This window comes from Bombus bifarius, unplaced genomic scaffold (genome assembly GCF_011952205.1).
Source record: "Bombus bifarius isolate JDL3187 unplaced genomic scaffold, Bbif_JDL3187 scf7180000008163, whole genome shotgun sequence".
In the NCBI taxonomy this organism is placed as follows: Eukaryota; Metazoa; Arthropoda; class Insecta; order Hymenoptera; family Apidae; genus Bombus; species Bombus bifarius.
In genome coordinates this window covers 2115997-2140197 of record NW_022884485.1, presented here as the reverse complement: position 1 = coordinate 2140197, position 24201 = coordinate 2115997, and the positions used below count along the sequence as shown (strand labels likewise).

At 35.8% G+C, this 24201-nt stretch overlaps 1 protein-coding gene across 3 annotated transcripts; it reads left to right on the top strand.

Moving 5' to 3' along the window:
- Positions 1-424: 424 nt before the first annotated feature.
- LOC117208850 (tachykinin-like peptides receptor 99D) lies at positions 425-23748 on the top strand. 3 transcript variants are annotated; one of them, XM_033450268.1, is made up of 6 exons: positions 460-896; positions 10652-10870; positions 12505-12655; positions 17922-18118; positions 19542-19687; positions 21961-23748. In XM_033450268.1, exons 1-6 carry the CDS (start codon positions 460-462, stop codon positions 22077-22079), a joined length of 1269 nt encoding a protein of 422 aa, XP_033306159.1. In that variant the 3' UTR covers positions 22080-23748. The 3 variants fall into 3 exon arrangements, with proteins under 3 accessions (XP_033306160.1, XP_033306158.1, XP_033306159.1); XM_033450267.1 differs by lacking the exon at positions 21961-23748 and having other exon boundaries at positions 431-896; positions 19542-20507; XM_033450269.1 differs by lacking the exons at positions 10652-10870; positions 21961-23748 and having other exon boundaries at positions 425-896; positions 19542-21429.
- The last annotated feature ends 453 nt before the right edge of the window (positions 23749-24201 follow it).

The window sequence follows — 24201 nt, the reverse complement described above, 5'->3', positions numbered from 1 at the left end:
GATACGGAAGAAATGAAACGCGTTCCTGTCTTTGGATACTCTGGAAATCGTCTGAGAATTGGCGATCGTTGCGACCTAAAAAGCTAATAAAACAAACTGTGACATCGAAGAAGGATAAAATATAACGATCTGATTAACGTAGCTGTAATATGTGCCGGTATAGTATATGATAAATCGTAGGGCTGATTTGATACAAGTGTGAATCGTAAAAAGGTAAAAGGGAAAGTGATTGGAAAAACTAGTTTAATACGTTCGTCTTGAACCGATGAAACGAATCGTGTTGATCGAATGTTTTTAAATTGGTATTTGTTCGAGGTGCGTAGTCACCTTTACGTAATTTCCAATAAAAGACTCGTACTAAAGTTCGTACTAAATTAAGAGTAAATGAAAAGATAATCGAAAGACGTGTATCCAAAGATAGATAGTTTATCAGCGAATTAAGAAATTTTTGCGAGAAAAATGCAGAACCTCCAAGTTTTTGTAAATTCAACGCCCGACCCGTTGAACATGACACTACTGATGGAAAATAACACTTACTACAATAACACGAATATCACGGATTTACAATTGAGAAATCAATTCATACTTCCGTGGTGGAGACAAATGATCTGGACCTTGTTGTTCGCCTGTATGATCGTCGTGGCAACTGGTGGCAACCTGATAGTCATTTGGATTGTATTAGCGCACAAACGGATGCGCACGGTCACTAATTATTTCTTGGTAAACTTAAGCATCGCAGACGCGATGGTGTCTACGTTGAACGTTACGTTCAATTACATCTACATGTTGAACAGTCACTGGCCCTTTGGCACGCTCTACTGCAAGATCTGTCAGTTCGTCGCTGTGCTCACTATATGCGCCAGTGTCTTCACTTTAATGGCAATTTCTATAGATAGGTAAGCGCGTTATTCTTACTCAGAAGTCGAATCGAACAAAATTTTCATATTCATATGTATTCGTGTTCGATTTATTTGTTGGTTTAGTAAGAAATTATACAGATAGAAGTAATCTTACAATTAGAAAAGAGACAAAGTACTCTTCTGTTTATCGTGAATTGTTTATCGAGCTGTTTGTCTTTGTGAGACATTCGTAAATATTTGCATTTTAATACATCAGAATCCAAATTGCACGATATTTCAGTGATATTTCGATATTTATTTAGGATGAGTTTCGACGATTATTCGACGAATATCGGATAATACCTTATCTTAATACAGTTAGCCCGTGGCTCGGAATTATTTCGCAGAACAGCATTGCAAATTTCAACCTATCGTAAACTTCTATCTAATTGAACTCCTATTATCAAGGATTATGATTTAGAACTCGACTACCTCGGCTGCTTCGAGCCAAACTACGCGGCGGTGTTTGAAAGCCGATTAAATACAATTTAATAGCTAATTAATTTTGCTCCGATAGTTATGATTGAGAGTCTTAGGAAAAGGTCGAAAAGATGAAATCTGTGAAATGGAACCGCCATGCGAAAGATTACACGTCCATAAACTGGACGAATATGCGGTTAGCTTTGGCCTCGACTGCGCGCACATAGAAACGCCACCTTGACAATTCGTCGCTCCAGGAAAATAAATAACGCTCGGGCCAGACTACAGACGGGCGAAACAACGGATGAAAATCACGATCTCAAAGACGGAAATGCAGCTTTCTCTGTAGACAGACATTCCAATCTTTGTTGGACAATTTTAACTGTGCTGTGTACGTGGAAACGTACAAAGAAAACGTAATTTCCGATTCACTGGCTTTTTCCTGAAATTTAAATTTAACTCTTTAATCAACCGACGTTACCTTTTACTTCTACTTGATAATCATTTATATGTAATATTATTAAGTAATTCCTGCAAGTAACAACTGCAGGTTATTATTGAAAATTTTGATCCATTAGACTGGGAATTATCGATAAAGTAATTATTCGGTTATTTTTTTAATCATAAAATTCTTAATAATTGGTGAAACGTTTCAAAATTTCCAAACTCGCGTCGAACATTAATGAAACGCTTGTGACATAATTCTTTTCAAGTAGCTATACTATATGCATACATATTTTATTCATTCCCGGTGTGTAAGTATGTGTAATAATTGAATAACAGATTTATGAAAATTTAAGTTAGTAATTTAGTCCGTTTCGCTAGAGTCAAAGATAAACAAACATAACTAGAACGTCTCCCGTAATTACAGGTATTACAGGTATTACAGGTATTACAGGTATTAAGATAATACTTAAAACTGCATTATTGTCGGTATCAAACTCTGCCTGTGTTTATTTACAAATCGCATAAATTATCGTCCTTCTAATACATATTCGCAGTTACGATCCCAAATATGTTTGAAAAATGTACGAAATACATGTAAAATACTTTTGCGAAAGCGCGTCGCCTATACCCGTAACTAATCTCTTGGTTTGCGAGGTCGGACGAAAGCTAACTTTGCGTGGCGTAGCCTCGTCGGAAAACTCCTCGAGGACCTGCCACAAAATGATACACGATATACTTATGATAGTGTAGAAACAACAAATAAGTCTGAAGCTTCTGAACGGGTGGGTCAAAGGTCTTTTACGAATATTAACCGCGAGAATCTCTTTGGAAAAATCTATTTAAAAAACATGCTTTTGGCGACGGTATTTTTTCGATCACGATCAAGCATAGGTAGACCGTAAACGACGTCGAATCGAATCGAATGGAGTCGGCGTCGATGATTTCCAATAGCTCGATAGCCCCGTGACTATATCGAAGAATTATGCTTCAACGATTCGGAGAGAAGAACGTGAATGGCACGTCGTACTCGCGTGCCTGTGACACTGCCGATAAATGATAATGTGCGTTATCGAGACTGCAAGAGAAGCTCAGGTTCCAGAATTTCTGGTGGAACGAACGGCATTTCAATTGTGAAAGAAACCATCGCGATTCGCTGTGAGGACGTGTATGCACGATATATAGGTTGAGTCTCGACTAAACTCGAGTATCTTCGGCGCATACCATCTTTCCTAGTATTAAATAGTTAACAGGTCGTATTAACGGTCAAGTTATCAGCCGAATAACCGAGCGATTTTCTTTCACTGCCCTCTTTTTCTTTACATTGTCGAATAACAAAATGACGATAGCCAAAATAATAGCCGTCTGATGTAAATGCTGCGGCTCGAACCAAGTGCGATATATTTTTTGGTGTGCCAGAGAATTTTGTCAATTAGTTTATGTCCGTCATAAAGTGAAAAATATTGAAAATCGCTGTAATAATCGAATAAGATCGATGCAGAAACAAGCGACAGGCATCGAAAGATGTAAAGAGTACCTTATACATTGAAACATATTGCGATTTGCGATTAGGTTTTACCATCCCGGATTCGAGTGTCCCGATGCTCGCTTGTATCCAAAATCCAAACCGTCAGCCCCCACCGATCATCCGCGCTATCATGCTATACATACATGCATATGTGCGTTGCACACGGTGGTGATCTGGCATGCGTCAGACGCACCTATGCTAATATACTGGATAGCAATGCATTTGTTTTTCTAGAAGTGGTTTTCAAGTGTTGCGTTCGCATCAGACGCGTTAGAAACAGTCTAAATGCTATCCAGCTACGATCTATAATTTACAGAAGCTTTTATTTTGGGACATCGTACCTAATCTAAAAAATAGAGTGACAAGAGCGCAGGATTTTATAAATGACAGCCCTATTTGCGACGCATGCGTCGACACCCAGGTTTCGCGTTAACACTCGTGATTAGTATACAGGTTGGAATATATGTAGATCCGTATCGGCGAAACGGTGTCAAAAGCAACTTGTATCGATGCTAACAACGATGGAAATTGAGAAGAAAGACTAATCGTCGGTAAAGAGGCGAGAATCGAATGAAGAAGTGAGATAGATCTCTACGATTGCATGTGAATGCGAAGCATTGTGAATAACGTTAATCGGCCACCACGTCGATACCTCTGAATTAGCAATTGAAAGCAAAGTCGTTTAAACTGGTTCGTTGCAAGCAAAGAGCAGCCGCGAGAGTGTCGCGTAAACTTGAGACTTGGATTATGAGAACAAGAAGGTTGAGCCGTAAGCCAACGATTAACTTTCTTTTTATCAAGCTGTTATTTTACAGAGGTAGAATTATACCGAATCAGAGTAAGGCTGAACAAGAACTGCTCGAGCTGGCTCGAGTCTCGGCTTATATGCGTTTTGGTTTGGGGATGTCGAGGGATTCGGTGTAGGTTATGATGCGCAAAAGAGTGCAAAGGTCGGGGATCGATGTCTTATCTCTGGTGTGGATTAAGACGTGGTTGATGAATGCCTCGCTTGGAAATTAATATTAATGACAGGAACGGGAAGACCGAGACAGACGCATTTTCAAAATAATAGATCGATCCTATAAGCCAAAGCCAATGGATAGAAGCAGTTTATAAAAGATATTTGGTCGTTATTATCTATGCTCGTTTGTGAAGAACTGTGAAAATATTAGAAAATTAAGTATTTACCAAATAATACGTACAATTATAAACGATATTAAGAATTCTTAAAATAGACAAGTGGGATTGTTAGGAATCGATTCAAACTCAACTTCTTTTTCAAACTCAAATACCGAGTACAAAAGAATAAAATTATACTATTATCGCCTTGGAGTACATATTAAAGGGAATGGTGCGGGAGAAAATGTATAGAAGATGAGATTTCTAGCATTATGCTTGCAATTTCGTAGATCAGTGAATCGTGTACTGAAAAGCACAGACTTGCAATGTAAACGTACTCTACAAAGAATACGTAGAAAGGGGCGATGGCGCAGAAAATAGTTTGTACATATGTGGCAAAAATGCTTTACCCTTCGAACGTAGCGAGAATTTCATTCGACTATGTATGGGGAAGTGATCTTTCTTTTCTGCCTTTCTTTTCTGCCATTCTTTTCTGCCTTTCTTTTTTGCCATTCTTTTCTGCCTTTCTTTTCTGCATGAAAGGAAGAACGCAACATTGATATGTAAGCTGCAAGCTTACAGCTGTGCCGGTCGCTCGTCAACGAATGAATATAATTTCAAGGATTGTGTTAATTTTCGTAAAATCGCTTATAACGCTTATGACGAAGCAAGTAAAAATCTAACCGAACATTGTTAAACTTTCGTTTCATCGAAACTCGATTTACAGAAATTTGGATAATTAAATCGCTTAGCGATAACGCTTAACGACTGGCTTCGTGAAATGGAACGATTTCATTGTCCCGACAAAGTCGCTTATTACTCGTCGATGAACTCCTGTTCGCAACAATAATATAACACTCGATATAATAACGACATTGCCGGAGTAAGTACATATTTTTTGTTGCAACGTGCGACTAGTTGTGCGATAATTTTATTAATATTTATATACATATTCGCATATTATGCCAATGTTGTGGTATTATGGTAATTTGTAGGCGATATGTAGTCTGTTTGGGACTAATATAGAGAAGCTATCGCAAAATCGATCTCCACCTTCGGACTTAAATTTTGTTATCGCATCGCATTCTACTCCCTCACCGGGATCGAATTTATCGAAGGAATTATGGGCCGCTCTCTCGTCAAATTCGACCGTTCTCTTGACAAACATACGTTAAAGTTCCACTAAATCTTCTTACATCGACATCCTTTTCCGATATCTTTAGATTCCGCAGTCAGATAGGAATGCAACATAGTTCTTCTTCATAGTCGAGTTTCATACAACCAGCAGGTAACAAGTTATTTGTAATTAATGGTTCTCATCGACTCACCCGGCGCACTTTTATCACGAGGAGTTATCGTCTACGAGCTTCCTTCTGTATGCGACAACCGTGTAGCACTCTACGTATTTATAATACTCGCTCTAGTCTAGTTAAATTTGTCAATAAATCGATTAAATATGTTTATCTTCTTACTACGAAGATATGCATAAATAAACAGGAAAATATGAAGATCCGTGTGAATCGAAATACAAACGTGAACATAAACCATAATTCGAATTTTAATCAAAATGCCTATGGTGGTATTTCCCGACCATTGGAAAACCGATTAAAATTCCAATGCCACTGTTGGTGTCGGTGGTGCGAAGGTTCGATCGATCGGCAAAAACATTCCGGTAGTCGACAGAAAATAACGCGTGAATCTTAATTTCATCGTCAGTAACGAACGATTCGATTTCGAAGTCTCGCGTGTCAAACTGGTGTCTACGTTATAATTTTAAATGATTTATAATCGATAATGTGAAGATATCGCCAGTAAAGATATTCTTTTCACACCTAATAATTTACTGTATACAGTTTTATACGTATGTATGTATATGAAAAGTTGCATCACGCAAATTGTTACCGTTTGGCAACAACCGTTAGCAACACTGGAATGGACGAAACGAACAAATGGAATAGGATATCTTGAAAATTATTTGTCGCAATCTTTTCAATCGTAAGTGATTTCTGACAGTGTTTGTGACAGTGTTTCTGACATGTAAGCGCACAACGGGACTCAACATCAACTGTAAAAAAACGTTATGAGCTTTCGCGTGTACGACGTACTCGAAAGCAGTTTATATTTATTACTATGAAAAATGCAATTTCACTTGCATTATTATTTACATTTACCTTTACCTTTTTACCATACTTGCCTTTACCATATTTACGTTTCGGTCTTTCGAAATTATTCTCTTGAAATCTTATTAAAAGTATGACGTAGACATTCACAATGAAGAAATTTCTTCGCATACGAAGTTTTGCATATCTTGCATACTGGAAACATACTTCGTAGATTAGTAGGATACCGATTCGTTTAACCGACGTTAAACGAATCTCTTAGATTTATTTCCTCTCTGACGTAGATCGCGAAACTAACGTGGAGTAACTGGTCGGATCTGAATTCGGATCTGAATTCGGATCTGAATTCGGATCTGTTTGAAAGCGACCTGTGGTGAATGCACGAGACATAACTGTCCGGTGTTTCTCGTGACTCCCTGGCTTGAGAGCTTGGACACAGTCTTTCCTTTATTGCGAAAAGAACGCAGTTTGATCGATCGATTCATCGGCGAAGCGCCAATTTCGTTGTTCAATATCGGTATGCTTATAAATGGAGGATAACGGGAACATTTGCGAGCGTGGTCTTTGCACTATGGTCATTTGCCTATGAAATCGTAGAGAGAATAAGAGAGCAGTGAAAAGTAGAAGGAGGATACGCCGGATACGTGGACGTGGATGTGAGACAATGGAAAGACATCGCTGGATACCTTTAGGAAAGGGAACGTATCAGACTCGCGCATCTAACGAACTAACGAAGGCGTGAGATTTTTGAAGAAAAAATAATCAACATATTTTCTTTATCCGTATGCAATCGTATAAGGCGGTAACAGCGTTTAAAGTTGGAAGTTGAAACTAAATGTACCTATTCGAAAAATATAATTCGGAAGAATAGAATATTAGAGCGGTGTGGTGGATTTAAGGGAAGTAAACTGGATTTAAAGCAAGTAACGATCGAATAAGTATAGATTGAAATAAAAGTAAAATAAAAGATGAAAAGCACGAGAATGATCAAAGTACGAAAGATTCAGGTGGATAAAATCGATCGAGTGTCTAGTTTCTAGAATGAGAGATGCTTCGAGTTGGTAAGTGGTAACGTGTATGCAGTTTCTCGCACGATTGCGTTCACAAGACATCGGACAGTTTGCAGAAATTTCAGGTCAAGATATCGTCCGTGTGAAGCATCGAGTTGCGAGAAGCTATCGTTTCTGAAACTTTCGTACGTTGATAGAGTACGCTTTCGCGCTGGCATGTCATATAACTTTGATATTCTTTAAAACTTGTACTTTTCCTTATATTTAAAAGCGAAGATTAAAATGGACAGTCACAAGACATTTCTTATGCATATATATATATATATATATATATATATACTGGTACGCATATTGCACGTAGTAATAAACTTTAAAAGATGAAATTTTTACACAATCTTCGCGCACATTTCAATTGCTCAAAACACTTGTTAAAAAATGTTGTTTTACTGTGCGATAGACGAAATTTTGTTTTAACAGCAACGTAGAAGGGCAGCAAGCACGTATATTGCATTTACATACGTATGTGCTTTCGATTGGATCTACTGATTATACAGGTTGCGAAATAGAACGAATAAAAGCTGTTGGAAAGATTGACCTGTTGGTCGAAGCAAACGAAAATCACGTTTGAGAAAAAGTGAACGTGCGGCGAATAGCAAGCGTGAAAAGGAGTATTTAATGATTTTCTTAAACATCTTTGTCAATCGGATTCTTCGGGCTACTCTGTTCTATAATTATTATTATTTCACATTTTATAGAGCGCGGTGTATGACTAAAATACCCGTAGTTGCCTATACAAACAGTTATTCTATACGTCAGATACGTATAACGAGATACGTAAGAATTCATATTATTTTTTATATGAAACATGCGATTGGAGCGATAAACACGTTGATATTTTCAGTTCAACGTTCTTCGAAACCTTAATTTATAAGCAGAGCCACCCTTTTCTTTACGCATATGGCATCAAAATTATTTATATAAACATCGCATTAACGTGCATCGACAAACACGATACATTGCTCGATCAAGTACATATATGTACATAATGATATCGTTATATCAAAGATCTATGTAACATACAGCGAACAGCATTCAGAAATTGCAATATAATTATAGCTGGAGATAAATTATATGTCTTATGTAGAGGTACTTGGGTATATGTCATTGTCCATAGGCATGATGAACCGAACAGACTATTATTATTTATCAAATATATATGTAGTAATTATTGTACGATGAACCATGCCGATTCGAATAGGTCAATTTTTCTTCTTAACAATAATTTATCGTATATGCGAAACATTTTGTTGCAAGTTGGCTTTATCGAAGTTTACGCAAAGAAAGTGGACATTCTTTGGCATCTAAAATCTCGATTCTATTTCAAAGGCGAGGATATATTCAACTCGTATGCATTTCAAAGATACTTCTGTTTACAGTGGATTTGACATTCAACAGACGTAAACCTTCCGTCGTAAACATTCTATAGTGACCTATATTGCAAGAGCTGCATAAGAATTGTTCGATCGCTATCGTTTCGTTTACCATCATAAACTTGTACTTTTTTAATGCCTACTATACATATAGATTTACTTTTAATTATGGAGGAAAAATTATTTTGGCAATTTTGAATATTACGTTTTCTTACCGATAGAGTATCGACTAATTTTTGCTGTTATCGTTTGTTGTTGTCAAATTACCGAAAATCACTGAAAAATCGTCAAAACGCGACGACGTTACAATGACGGACGATTGAAAACGAAGAAACATAAAAAGCTGCAACAAGATTTTACGTAGAATAAAGGAAATAAGTGAAATCGCATTTTCCCTGGTTGACAAAGAATTTCACGATTCAGATTCACATTGGAAAACTTTGGGGATAGATTTGAACGACGCGACACGACGCGACACGACGCGACGCAAGAAAGACCGTATTGAATGAAATTTAAAAAGCGTGTAAGTATGTCAGTCGTTAATCCAATCTGCAAGTGTAATAGCGCAAGCTATCCTCTGATTTTTTTCTCTCACACCATACGATCAGTTACACCATACAAATTAAGATTTAATTTCATTTTCTTGTAACAACTATCCTACCCCTTCGCTAATAATCTTTTAAACGTATGCTTTTTGACAAGTAATCTCTTAGTTTAGCTTTGCTTCGTTTCTACAGATATGAAAACACTGGTTCATATAACGTGTTTCATGGTACAATTCACTTTATAAACGACGCGAGACAGTAAATACAACGATAAAAGTCTCACTTTCGTATTATCGTGTTACTATTATGCGAGTGACTGGCTGTAATTAATTCGAGATTAAGTTTATTGCAGGAAATGTGAAATTACATGAAATTTATGTAAGATTAATATGATGATGATTGCATAAAAGCAAGCACACCTTCCCGATCCCAGTAACAAAATTACTCAGGACATTGACTTTAACAACATATTTCAAAATCATTAAAATTCATGAGTTGCGTCCTGCTCTATGTATGCACGCAGTATACATACATATATAACTATCATTAATGTCCATAATGATATCGTAAATAGTACAACTAGTACATAGCATAGCTCGAACACTTTGACTGCCACGCCGAAATTACATGTTTCGTGGACGCCACGGGAGTATTTTTATTATTCAAAGCATATAATGGGAAGATAATAATAAGACAACATTGTTGCCCAATGGACTGTTTGTCTTATTGGTGGTCACGGGTGATAGCGACATATTATAACAAGGCTTCGTTTATTTCAACAAACCATTCGCATTCGTTATTTCGTCGTAAGCAAATCATACAGAATATATTGTTGAAACATTTGATGTTTTAATAAAAATATTTAATTGTACGATGGGACACTTTTTATTTCAAGGTATCTTCTGTTTATCCGTTAGATTCAAAATGGCCCAACTGTCAATTTTCATTCAATTTTTACAATTATAAAAAGTGGCGTCACATACATGACCAACGTGGCAGTCAAAGTGTTAATATCACGAAAGATTCGTCCTTTATTTGCATTATAATCTTCCAGTTTAGTGTTTGTATCGATTGCTGCTAGGTTCATATGCATTAAAAAAGATATTTTAACAGTTAATACGTATCGTGTATTGCAGATACATGGCCATCATGAACCCGTTGAGACCTCACATGGGTAAAAGAGCTACCCTCTGCATAGCGATTTTCATTTGGATCGTAGGAGCTATCCTCTCGCTACCGATGCTACTCTTCTACACAACATACACTCAAAACTTTGCAAACGGCGAAATACGAGTGATCTGCTACGGCGATTTTCCCAACAGAGACGACAATGGTCTCAGTTACGACGAATACTTGTGAGCTTATCTTAATAATCGAAACGCAACCTTTTTCTTTCCTATTTCATGCATGCTAATTCGTGCTGAAACGGTACAAGCGTCTCATTACACTTTCTCGAAGAACCAACCTTTTCAAGAACCGTAGAATTTCACTGCGAAGCAATGTGGAATTAAAGCTACGTGAAAAGGTAAATTTTAAAGGTTAAAACGATCGCAGGAAACGTTATAAACGAAATTTCAAAAAGGCCCCGTTTTTATCTCTTAAAATTTTGTTTATCGCGAACAACTATAATGAGCAAATCCTTGCACCGTTCGATATCGATCACAGATATCATCTAACAACTGGTTTATGACGCTTAAACGATCGGCTCTGCCGATCAGTCAGCTTACCATAAAACGAATTTTGCTTAGTCTGCGAGCAACATCGTCAATTACTCGACCGATGAAACGACCAAAAGAATCGACGGCTCGTTATTTCAGTTTTCCCGTGAAAATATACACAAGTGTGACCAACCTTGATACAACCAACATACAAATACAAAGAACAGACAATGAACAGAATGATATATACATATATATATATATATATCTTTTGCCTTTTTTATTTCGAGAAAGGAATTCAACGTCGTATCATTTTGTCTGTTCTCTTTCTCTCTGTATACATAGTTTTAGATAGTCGATTAAAGTCTTTATACATACAAATATAAATATCTAGACTATTTAGAGAGATAAATGAACGATTCAAATAATTCCTACATAAATCTGAATTTGTGTAACACGAGCGAAACGCATATCGCATTTTCATAAAACGAAATACTAAATTGTAAATACTAAAAGAGGAAAACACTGTAATAACATTTAACAACCCATAAATAATGTTGATCGATTTATGGTTGCACAATTGTACGTACAGAATGTAACAATGCTCGACAATATCGATCGATTATTATGCGTTAATGTTTCATTCTAGTTACAAATGTAAACAACGCAATTTTGTAGCTTAGCTCAGTTTGTATATGAAAATACACTCTACTCTACTCACTCTAGAATGAAATACTCGAGCTCACTGTGCAAACGTTCGTGCACATAGAATAGAAGTTCCTTTGAAAACATTTTTTAACGGAACGTACGTACAGTTCGGTAGTTTCATCAACACACTTTCTAAAGATGAGGAAATAATCTGCAATTTCCTCGATTTAATGGATTCGAACACTCTGCATCGAGTTTCATCGGTGTTACTTTTAATTACCAACTGGAGCTGATAAAAGTGCAGTTCAAAGTTTTATTCAACTACCACACAAAGCTATCACTACTATGCTTTGAGCTCGATCACAGAATTCATTGAAAGCGAAATGCTTTAAGCATGTTTAAGCACGACGTCGTTGTTGCGTATCTTTGTCCACATTCTTTCTACTCGCTTGAAAATTTTAAGATAAATCAAATTCATGGTTCGTGTACATAAACGTTTTTATATTATTATACTATACGGGAGACCTTTTAACGGACAAACGGTTATATAAGGAAATAAATATAAATATAAATGGCGTAACGTATGACCGACATATCAAGGAAATACGAATTCATATTACTCGAAACATATGCTCCAATGTGAATAACCACGTGTATTCAAATACAACGTCTCCTGTTTTCAGATATAATGTGATCTTTATGGTACTGACGTATGTTTTACCAATCGGATCGATGACGTTCACGTACGCCAGAATTGGTTTGGAGTTATGGGGTTCGCAAAGCATCGGCGAAAATACCGCCGGGCAATTGGAAGGTATAAGGAGTAAGCGCAGGGTATGTAAATCACGAGGGAATGAAATCATCTCTTTTATTATGCTTTGTGTTTCATTGAAGAAAAAAAACAGGGAAAGAGAGCGACGATAATCGTTAACTTTAATTATTACTAATTATTACTAATTACCGTCGCACTTTATCAAACGATAACTAATCCCTTGATCTGGACGATTTTCCATTCCTCGAAAACATTCGTCTCTTGTTCTATATCATCGAATATCGGAAATTTGTACTTTGAAAAATGGTTTTAAATGCAGAAAGATGGGCGGATACCCCATACGTGATATAAAAGGGATGCGACGAAACTAAAAGTTCGATTCTAATAGTTCAAGTTCTCGTGTGGTTATTTTCGACACACGACAGCTTTTACGTTATCATGAAACAAGATTGGTTTCCATTTGTTCCCCAACGCGGCTCGTTTCGTTATTAATCCCACGTTTCGTTATTAAACCACGTACGATTTCATCTACTTGTTTACAATATGTTTCTGTTGTAGTTGTAGCCCCAGGTTATGACGAACAGGAATAAATGTCTTGCATATGACCACCAAACAATCACCATTTTCTTCTTCGCACGAAGCGCTAGTTCTGTAACGTGTTCTCTATGTTACGTCATCCAATTGTTATTTTGAACGTTTTACGACAGATAGTACGTCTTCAAAATTAAACGCGCGCGATAAAAATACAATAAAGATGGATTATTTCTTTCGAATAATGAAATTATCGACGTTGGTCTAAGCTTTGATACATCGTTTATAGTTTAAGTCTTATAATCCTATAATATAGTTTGTCCTTAACCGTCCTTATACGAGGAATAACGGTAAAGCTACGTACTTTTATCTAAAAAACGTTATTTCCTTTGTCGTCTGTCGTGAATTAGATTCAATAATGCATTTTCAAAGCTTGTTGTTGTTGGCGTTTCACAGTCTTCTCCTTTTTCATTCTCTTTCTAATGCAGTCTACGATTCCACGAACCAACGATCGACTGTCCCATTATTTACATATTTCTATCCAAATATTATTTCTAGATACATATATTTGTAGCGACTTTTGCAGTACTCGATTTTGAAATTTGAACTCGTAAAAAAATAACGACACCAATATGTAATGCAAATAGAGAATGATAAGGGATATGAACGAATGCCGATATTATTGGCTTAACGTGTTTCGATCCTTTTGTTTCAAGGATTTTTCGAGTCGCCTAGAACCACTCGTAGATCGTAAAACGATCGTAAAATTACTCCGGAAAGGCATCCTGCCAATTAATTTTAAACGCGAGCCGCAAAAATATCTAGACTTAACGTCTGGATTTCAACGATAGACACGCGAGGCGGTATTATGGTATATCCACACGTAGGTGTATCTTTGTTTAAAAGCAGTTTAGACGTTAAGCCACGCTATAATTTCTAATTAGAAGGTCTACCAGGTCGCCGCACCTGTTCGCAAACTAAATTCTCTCGTAACACATCGCGTCGATGATGCAATTTGCAAATGTCTCGTTCGTTTCTTAACAATTTTCACATAGTACTTGTTAAGGCGATACAATAATTTCAATCATTTACTTATTTACTTTCCTTTCTAAAGTTTACATATTTCGTTTTAAGCTATGACAATTTCGTAATAATTCCAACGAATCATATATTTGCAGCGTGTGTTAACTCGTAATCAGCCAATACTTATAGTACTGTTACACGTGTGGAATAAATAGAGATAAATGTTCTAACAGTTGGAAGTTAAGGTGATATTTAATAAAATTTAAGTAACCGAATCTTTTAAAACAGAACGTAAATCAAATTGCTCGTTATACATATATGCATATATGTGTATGGGATTAAAACTACGTACGATAGCTTCACTTTCATTAAAGTCATTCGTTTAAATCGTTAAAGCAGAAAATGCCGTGGAATTAACTGGAAAGAATTACTCGAAGAGATTATGATACGTCGATGATGATTATCGAACGGGAAAAGCTAACGCCAAAAAATTTGGATTAAAATTTCAGTCGATACATAAATTTACACTGAAATATATAATTAAAGGACAAACTTAGGTGATCTTAAATATATCGGAAGAAACCTAAGAAATTCTTCTATTAACGAGACTCGACTAAGATTATCCATACACCCTGATAATGATAATGCATCGTAGACAGTGAACGTTAGTGTTAGTTCGTGACGTTAGAGTTTTACGACCGAATAGGTATACGTACAGCGTACAGGTTTCGAAAAATAACGAAACCGGACTTGAAACTTTTATTACACTCGTGTTATGTTGTTCCATCGTTTTTACAATTGGGCTGCAAATATAGTGGAACTGCACTTTCTTACGATAGTACGTACGTTCCTTACTAAGAGGAGTTCCTTTTTTGATAAAATCCGAATAAGGTGTTCTCAGGCGAAAATTTTTCTAGGAAGCAGTACCTGCTCGCCTGATGAAACTTTCTTACTTTCTCGTCGTGACGTCTAATAACTTGTCGTGCATTCTTGAAGACGAAAATTAATTTTTGAAGGAATTAGCTCTTGAGGAAATTCCTCTGACCATCGTTCCAAACGTTTTCCCTCGACAACTGATATCGTTACAAATTGATAGATCGGAAACTTGGACGCATCAATGTATAAACCCCAATGGTTTCCTTCGAATTTTATACAATCAACCTACGTGTAGGTGCTATGTGCACATACTATGTATCGAGCCATTAGGCTAAAGTGCTTGATACATTGCTCAATTTCTTATTAATTATATAATCGAGCACGAACTTTGTACGAATTGTCATCATTTGTTTGATACGTTTGATACGTAATTCGTTTGCATTTGATATTTCGCGCAAGTTCAGTCTTCTTTTCTATCGAATGTAATAGGTTTATCAGTCAAGCGGTCATTTAACTAATAACGAACGCGACGGGCGGAAAAAAATAGAGAAAGAGATTACGCGTATGGGTATGAGGAAATCTCTTTCTGCAATCTTCTCCTATGCCCAAGTGATCCTATTGGATTTCGATTAAGCGGCAAAGAGCTCTCGTTTTTCTCTATATGCGGAATCACCGATGGTCCATCTTGCCACGTACGTAGAAACACAACGTTCCAACGGCCGTGATCACCTGCCCCGTAAAAGGATCAAAGAACATCGTTGAAGAAAGTTCAGATTGAAATCAGTCGACAGACGAATACAAGAATTTCTCGGTCTACGGTCTATCTAATAAACAGACGGTAGCTCAAGTACGTTTCATGAACAAAGATGAATCGAACGCTGCAATGTTTATCCTCTACTTTTGTATTTCGTATTTTGTATTTTTCTGGGAAATTTCTTGAGATCGATGCAAGCAAATGTATGTAGATACAGTGCGAGCACTGGCCTAGCGATGCACGTAACACACGATGTGACAATTTGTGAGAAAAATGGAAGGCCAAGAAATTAAAGGCGTGAAGATGAAATCGAGCGAAGGGGAGCCAAGGGACAGCGACGATCTCGTCAAATGCGAATGTGTCCCGCGAGTCTAGTTACACGAATAAATATAACAGATGGCCATCGAAATTTTCTCGACGACGCAACGCGACGATGCGACCAAGGTTTCGTTGTCGTCTTAATTTTACTAACAAATAATTTTAGAATAGTAGAGAATAGATATACCTACGTAGATATATGAACATAGATGTACATATATGTATGCAGAGTGTATGTAACAAAGTGTATTTCCGCGTAGTGGCGAGTGAACCGTAAAAGCGAGAATTTAAGGGAATTGACTTGCGTGATAGGGTGATATGGTTTCGAAAAAAGGGATATTCTATTACATTCCTTTATAGTTTTATATTTTGTTCCGATCTTGCATCTTCATTTTAGTAATATACAGGTTTTATCGTGAAATATAAAACGTTTGTTCCGCTTATTGTTTTGCAAGCAAAATGAGAAATTTAATTTCGAAAAGTTCCATTCTTGGAAACAGCTTAAGAGGTTGATCTGCATATTCGATGCTTCGAACTTTAAAATATATCATTTCTTTCGATAGAGTAAGCTTTGTACCGAAGAATCGACAATGGCTAAAAGTAACTTTGTAGTTTATTATTTTAATGATTGAATCTTACGGCAACCTGAGATATATCTTGGACATGGTAAGTAAAAAAATAGTTAATCGCAAAAGAAATGTTTCTAGACAAACTATGACGATAGACTTAATAAAACGAGGAGCAAAATCATTTGAATATTTAGTAGTTGCCCTTTAATGTGAAACGCCCTGAGATGCAATAAATATTTCGCAAACAATTTAGGGACGATCGAAAGATTATTTTGCAATTTCGACAAGTAGACAAGTAGAATATTCGAGAGATAATGAAAATACATTTAAACGAACAATGGTAAATTCTATTCCAGACATTTATTCCAAACATTTAGATCTCATATACTACAAAGTTTAACGACTCTCATGGTTAGGGTAAATACAAAATGAAAAATGAAAAGTATGAATTCTTCTTAATCATTATGTATATGTATATGTATGAGTTTAGTTTATTTCAGTGAAAGTGAAACGAGTAAGAAATGCAGGATATCAAATAGCCAGACAAAGATGTATTACGTTAAAAAATATAATTTACGTGCTGTGTCTTCTTAATACAAGATATCGTAGGTCGGGCGATCAGCAACCTTGATTAACAACGTTTCGTGCTGCGTACCTATGGTTCCTGACGTAATACAAGTTTCATTAAGCGTAAAGAAGCGGAGTATTCTCCGGTATAATATAAAAACAAAGGGAAGGAAACAAAAGGAGAGAAATATATAAAGATATTGGTAGAATTACAAGCTTTTTATAGTTTGTAAACTTACATATTTCGATATATTATCCTTTGTCCCAGTTTTAATGGTTTTAAAGCCAACAGCTTTGAATTTGCACCATGCGAAATATATTAAACGTGTAATTGTATAGTTGTTTTCCTGTATTTTCTTCTATGTTCCTGTGTATGAGAAATTCGTAATCGAATTCGTATCGTTCGAATCGTAATTCGAATATCTTCCGAACGTTCCGTCTTTTTCGATCGACTCTACGAATCATCAGGTAACGAAAGCATCCAGTGTGCACGCGAAATAATTAAACAAAACGTCAAAATAGTATCATGGATATCGAACTTTTTCTTCTACCATCGATCTCCGTAGCCTACTATGACAAAGCTCCCAAGCTTTCTTCGACTAAACGAAGAATCGTATATGTATACCAATAGAAAGTAACGACTAATAACAACAACGATGGCTACTAAATACCAGTACATTTGTTTTTCAGGTTGTGAAAATGATGATTGTTGTCGTAGTAATATTTGCAGTATGCTGGCTACCGTTTCACGTGTACTTCATCATAACGTCATACTTCCCGGAGATTACAAACGAGCCATACATCCAAGAAGTTTTTTTAGGTATTTACTGGCTCGCCATGTCTAACAGCATGTATAATCCCATAATCTACTGTTGGATGAACTCCAGGTAAAATATTACTTTAAAACAGGACGTAAGTACCTTTCACTAACCTTTACGAAATGCCTTTAGGAAATTTAGAAACATGTATTAATCGATCCAGTTTCCAGTTTCCATTTTAGTTTCATGATTAAACACCTTACTTGATGCTTTTCTGAATAGAACAACGAAGAAAATACATCGTGCGATAGTCGAGTTTGAATCAGTCGGATTTCTTTGTTTAATTAATCGTTTCGAAATTGACACGTAATAGACGGCATTTCGCACGCTTCGATCGCAGTTACGGTTTCTGTAATCTGAAACCACATTTAACAGTGTAATGTCGTACATTCAACATCAAGATTTGAATTTAATTGGTAAAAGTTTGCAGCTAGTGGTGATAATGGCATTTTGATAGAACCTTATCGATTACGATGTCGCCATCGCGCAAACCGATCGTACTCTGACTAAACGTTGAAACAGTGAATAAGGCTTTCGACTTTTCGTTTGCTTCGCTTGTTTCGTCGATTTTCTCTTCGTACGGGAGAATGGATGCATCGTTCTTACTACAATAGTATTAACGATAATATTAACGATAGATTTATCACAAGACGAGAAATTATCGGTAGGTGTCGTAATTTAAGGCACGAATGTATTTTCAAATCGAAAATACGTTCTTTTGAAAAAGAAAGTCTCTGTCTAACACGGACGATGATATGTAGATAGGGATTTCAATTGCGGTACGCTCTCCCGTAGATACGACATAGGTACATCATATGTACATATGAAAGAACCGCATGAATCGTCGAAGACAAATCCAGACAACATTGTTCGGCCCACAAACTGAATGAAACGGGTGCCGGATGATTGATTTGAAAATAGCCATTTACCGGAATCCCTTTACACGTCATGCACAGGAATTGTTCCGGTGAAATTTTACCGCTAGTATCAGTGCTAGCACCAATATCAGTACCAATACCAGTACCAGTATCAGTACCAGTACCAGTGCCAGTACCAGTACCAGTACCAGTACCAGTACCAGTACCAATACTAGTATCGCTATTATCGTTTCGCATCAAACAAGTAAAATACTGCTGTCCGTAACAAACAATCTCCTGGTCACAATAGACCAATAGTTCTCGTCGTTAACACTCGTGCATCGAACGTATTGTACGTATACGTAGAATGTATACAAGTAGGTTGGAGAAAGAAAAAAGAGTGAAACGTAACCCCCGATCCTTTCACTTTCCAATAAAATATTAGCCGTGTTTTCCGTCCGAAATGTATATCGGGCGATATTCTGTTTGAAATACGATTTTAAATGGAATCATTTCTCCGTCCAGGTCCGTCAAATCCAATTTCCCGTAAACCTTTTAATTAGAAAAGAATAAATTGGAAGGGAAATTGGTATTTATTTAACGATTTGACCAATAACGATTGTTCCGTCTTGCAGATTTCGGCGAGGATTTGCCCACTTTTTCTCCTGGTGTCCGATGGTACAGGTTGCCGCCGAGCCCTCGTTATCACGTTCCGAAGCGTTAACGTCTCGATACAGTTGCACCGGAAGTCCTCAAACCAACACCAGGATATCACGGAACGGTACGTGTACGTCTTCCTGCACACCCTCGGAACGTCCTTGCACCACATCGTCCACAACATCCACGAGCGAGTCACGCTTCGAACACGACGACGCCCACACGGATGCACGAAATTCTTACATAGATTTGCACGACTTCACCGTTACCAGCGTCGTCCTTGGCGAAACCAATGCCGACGTGAATCGCGAGACGTAGTAACGAAATCGACTTTGAAACCCCGATCGTTGTTTCCTTCGATATCCGGTTCGATTCTTTCCGATAATTTACCCCGCGGAACAACTTTCTAATCGAAAGCATCGATGAAAATAATCATTACACTTCAGGGTCTAAAATATCAATGTTAAACACATACGATTAGATTCGCGTTTACGCGTACATTTTTTTGGAAGAAAAATTATTATCAATTAACCCTCGCGGCTATGAGACGATCGTTTCGAATGCAAGCATCGAATAAAACCAAAGAATGGATTTTTTAACGCTTTCTAGTTATATCGTGATAGTGCGATCAGCAAAGACATGTGAAACACAAAATTCAATTTTCTAACTTCTCTAGATTTCTATTAGCTTCATAGTGTTCGTATTGTATGTAATTTGTATCGTGCTGTAGAGTGTTTTATTGCATAGTTTTCATCATTTTCTCATGGTTTTCTTATTTTTACACATGTAAGTCTGTAGCTTTTACTACGCAACCTATAATTCCTAAAGTTTTATGATGTTTGGAAATTTGATCCTATTTTTAGAGTTTCATAGCTTTTAGAAACTTGTAATAAAGATGCAACAGTAACTATATAAAGATAAATAAATATATTTTTCGAATAAAATTCGTAATTATAATTTTTTCTCTTCCCGTCTGTACGCGACGATTTTCAAATTACTATGGAAATTGAAATTTCATACATGGTTGGAACATAACCGATTCATTGTTTCCGCGGTCTGCCGTTTGAGGGTTAATAAAATAATATACATATATTTCTAGTACGTATATAGTATGGCAAATAATTTTCTATTTTTTCTTTTATCAACGACTAATTTATCAACAATGCTTGTCTTCGTAATCGCGATACACGGTTGAATTACCAACAATCGCCCGATTATAACGAATATTAACAATGCGTTTATAGCTTTTTCATACAATGCGGTTGATGTGAAAACTATTCATCGTCATATGTAATCTCAGATATATGTATACATTTATACATTTTAGGCCCTGGTATTTCGTCATCGAACGATTCATAAAAAAAAGATTTACACAAATGGAATGCGGGAGCTTGAAGTTATTTTACATACTTTTGTTTAATTGATAAAAGAGTGAAAAATATATCGCAGGTGTATTAAAGTGACTTAATATATATCGGGTCTTATTCAAATACAATGAGATATAATATCAACGTCATGACATAAAGCCGCCACAATGTTGTCTTCTTCTTATCGACAATTTTATGATCGATGATTTTTGTCGTTTAGAACTTTCACCTTAAGATTTATTATCGTTACTCGACTTTGAAATAACAAAAAAGACAAAACTACGGATAAAAATAAAGTATCGCGTTACCAAAAGAAGGCGCAGCAATTTACGAATAACTCCAATCTCCCGTATGTAACTTAAAAATGAATTTTTACACGTGTGCTTGTACATTAATCCATTAAGGACGAAACAGTGAAATAATCCGGAAAAGTTGCGCAAATGCAATGTTATTTAAAAGTATAGATAAAATAACTTTTACAGTACCGTTTTGTTAAGATCAAAAAAAAGAAAATAATCCATCATAGCGCTAAAAATACTTCAATTTCTTAAGACTTGATAAAATTACACGTGGAATCTAGGTGAAAGAGATAATTAGTAACAAACGATATTAGGCAAATCCTTGGAATGTGCTCTTCTAACCGGAAAAATTAACAATTACAATCGAGTAGTAGTGTGTAAATCGAATGCAATAACAAAATTCCATATCGTTAACGCAATGTTGCCCCTTAATGGGTTAATACCGAGTCATTAAATGAGATGAAATGAAATGGACTGAAATGAAATGAGACGAAATGAAATGAAGTGAAATGAAACTAAATTAAATTAAACGAAATGAAATAATTAAATGAAATGAAATGAAATGAAACGAAATGAAATGAAATGAAACGAAATGAAATAAAATGAAATGAAATGAAATGAGATGAAATGAAATGAAATGAGATGAAATGAGATTACGATGCAGTAGAAATCGATTCGAAAATAAGAATCGATAAATGGATGCAAACAAGGCCTGTTTCTAATTTCGATAGGCACGGCGAGAATACCTTTGTACCTACAATCTTCGAGAGGAGGAAACGATCGGTTTTTGGCGCAACGTCGGGGAAGAAAGTGGAAAACTTCGCAAACTGCCGGCGGCCATGTATCTTGACAGGAGGAGGAAAGTCCTGAGCAACGAGTACATACCTGGATATAAGAGTACATATCCTAAGCAGTCAATCTCTTCAAGATTCATCTGACGCAAGTGAAATAGGACAAGTTTCAAGAAGCGACATGACGTATCGGTTCCCCTTTATTACGCAGAGCCATTATTATTCACCAGAACGATAGCTCCAACATTATTGATTCTGTTCAATAGAGATGTTAACTATCGGCTAAATATTAGATCATATTTCCGTCTTGACGTGCAGTACAGTTAAATCGAGATTTGACGAAAAGAACAGAGTTTCTTCCTGTCGATAGATATCGTTATATACGAATACAATTATGAATGCCATTTATGATTCCTTTCGATTGCTACACCATACAAAACGATTAGATGCTTAGTTTTATATTATTTCCGTTAAATTCTGTATACTTTAAATACTTTGTTGTTTAATATGTGTATCAAAAATAACGGACCAATAATCTACTTACTACTATTTGCATATGTTAACGAAACGTTCCTTTTTTCTAACGGAAAAAGATCGTATAGTTAGGAGAAATTTCTAACAAGAGTATATAAACTATAATACATATATAATGATACATATATAGCAGCTTCGTGTACGATTTGCTTGTTTGCAAAATATATAAAGTGCTTGCTTAATTAAATAATCTTCGTGCTCCTACATGGTGTATCGATATAATTGCTGATAAATCAAATAGATGATAAAAAGATATCTATATTAATATTCGTTGCACGAAGATATCCTATTTCAAATTCTAATTTCCTAAAAAACGAAATCTATATTCTTTATGGAATTTTACTACATACATGTACAGACTTGTATCTTAATAATTTACCTCGCAACTATCACTGCTCTGAGAAGCAAGAAAAATATTGTAATCGATAGAAAAAATGAGCACGACTATCATAAATTCGCAAAGAAGATTGTGACAAGCAAACGTTTTCGTTATAAAAACGCACAAATGTACTTATAAATAAAACAACCGTTACTAAAATTTACATATTTTTATTGAAAATATATTTACTTCGTTCTTTCTGTAATCTCATGATTTAAACTGTCTTAGTTATTTATCGTTTAGCCTGTTTATTTTTCATTAAATCGATATAATATAAACCGTTAATAGTACGCGAAAGGCGTCATAGGAATTAATCGGTCATTTGTAAAAAATCGCCGTTTGTAAAAATAATCTTAGCTCGCTAATATGTGTTAAAGAGCATTGACAATATTTCGCTAGCAACGCTATTCTTACCGAGCAAAAATTCTGTCCAACAAAGGAAAAAATCAACATACTTCTCTCTATATTTAAAACGGCGAACTGCAAATGTAAATTTATTATTTAATTGATATTATTTAGATTTTCGGCTGTAATGCAATTCGGCGAAAGAACACACTGGGGAAAACAAACGCTTTTTAATAAACTAGTCAAGTGTAAATGTATGAGTGATTATATCGAATGTAATGAAAAAGCTTGTCGGTAAAGTAAGAAGTGAATATATTGTTTGATATGTATAAAAATATGTGAATACTAGCGTAACAGAGTACTGCTTCTGTCTATAGGGAAGGACTCGCTATATTTGATTGTATTTTCAACATAAGCAAACACTATGGAAACTAAGAGAAAGAGGAAAATATATGATGTCAACATAAATATTTACTGTAACTTGTATTGTAACTTTGGTCAACCTGTCGAATAGCTACCTCCTCACCAATTTCGATATGCAAGATGATTTAAAGAATGTAATTTAATGTAATGTAAATTGATAAATATATAGTGCAGGCTTTTACTTTTACAAAGTAAAACAAGTAAAGCAACCGGTAAATTCGTCTCTAAAGAATGAAAAAAATCCATATGAAACGAGAATAGTAAGAGAAATATGTATTTCGTAAGTATAATATTTGGTATATCATATTGACAAATAGATGCATCATTTGTTAGAAAATATTTGTAACAAAAATAAATTATAGTCCATAAGAAGGTACAAATAAACTAATAATCTTAATCGCGTAACTTTCGACGCATCTCTGCGTACACGAATATTACACGAATGATATACCCTTTGTGTCGTATCTCACTAGCAGCGATGTATTAAGATTAATTTCTAA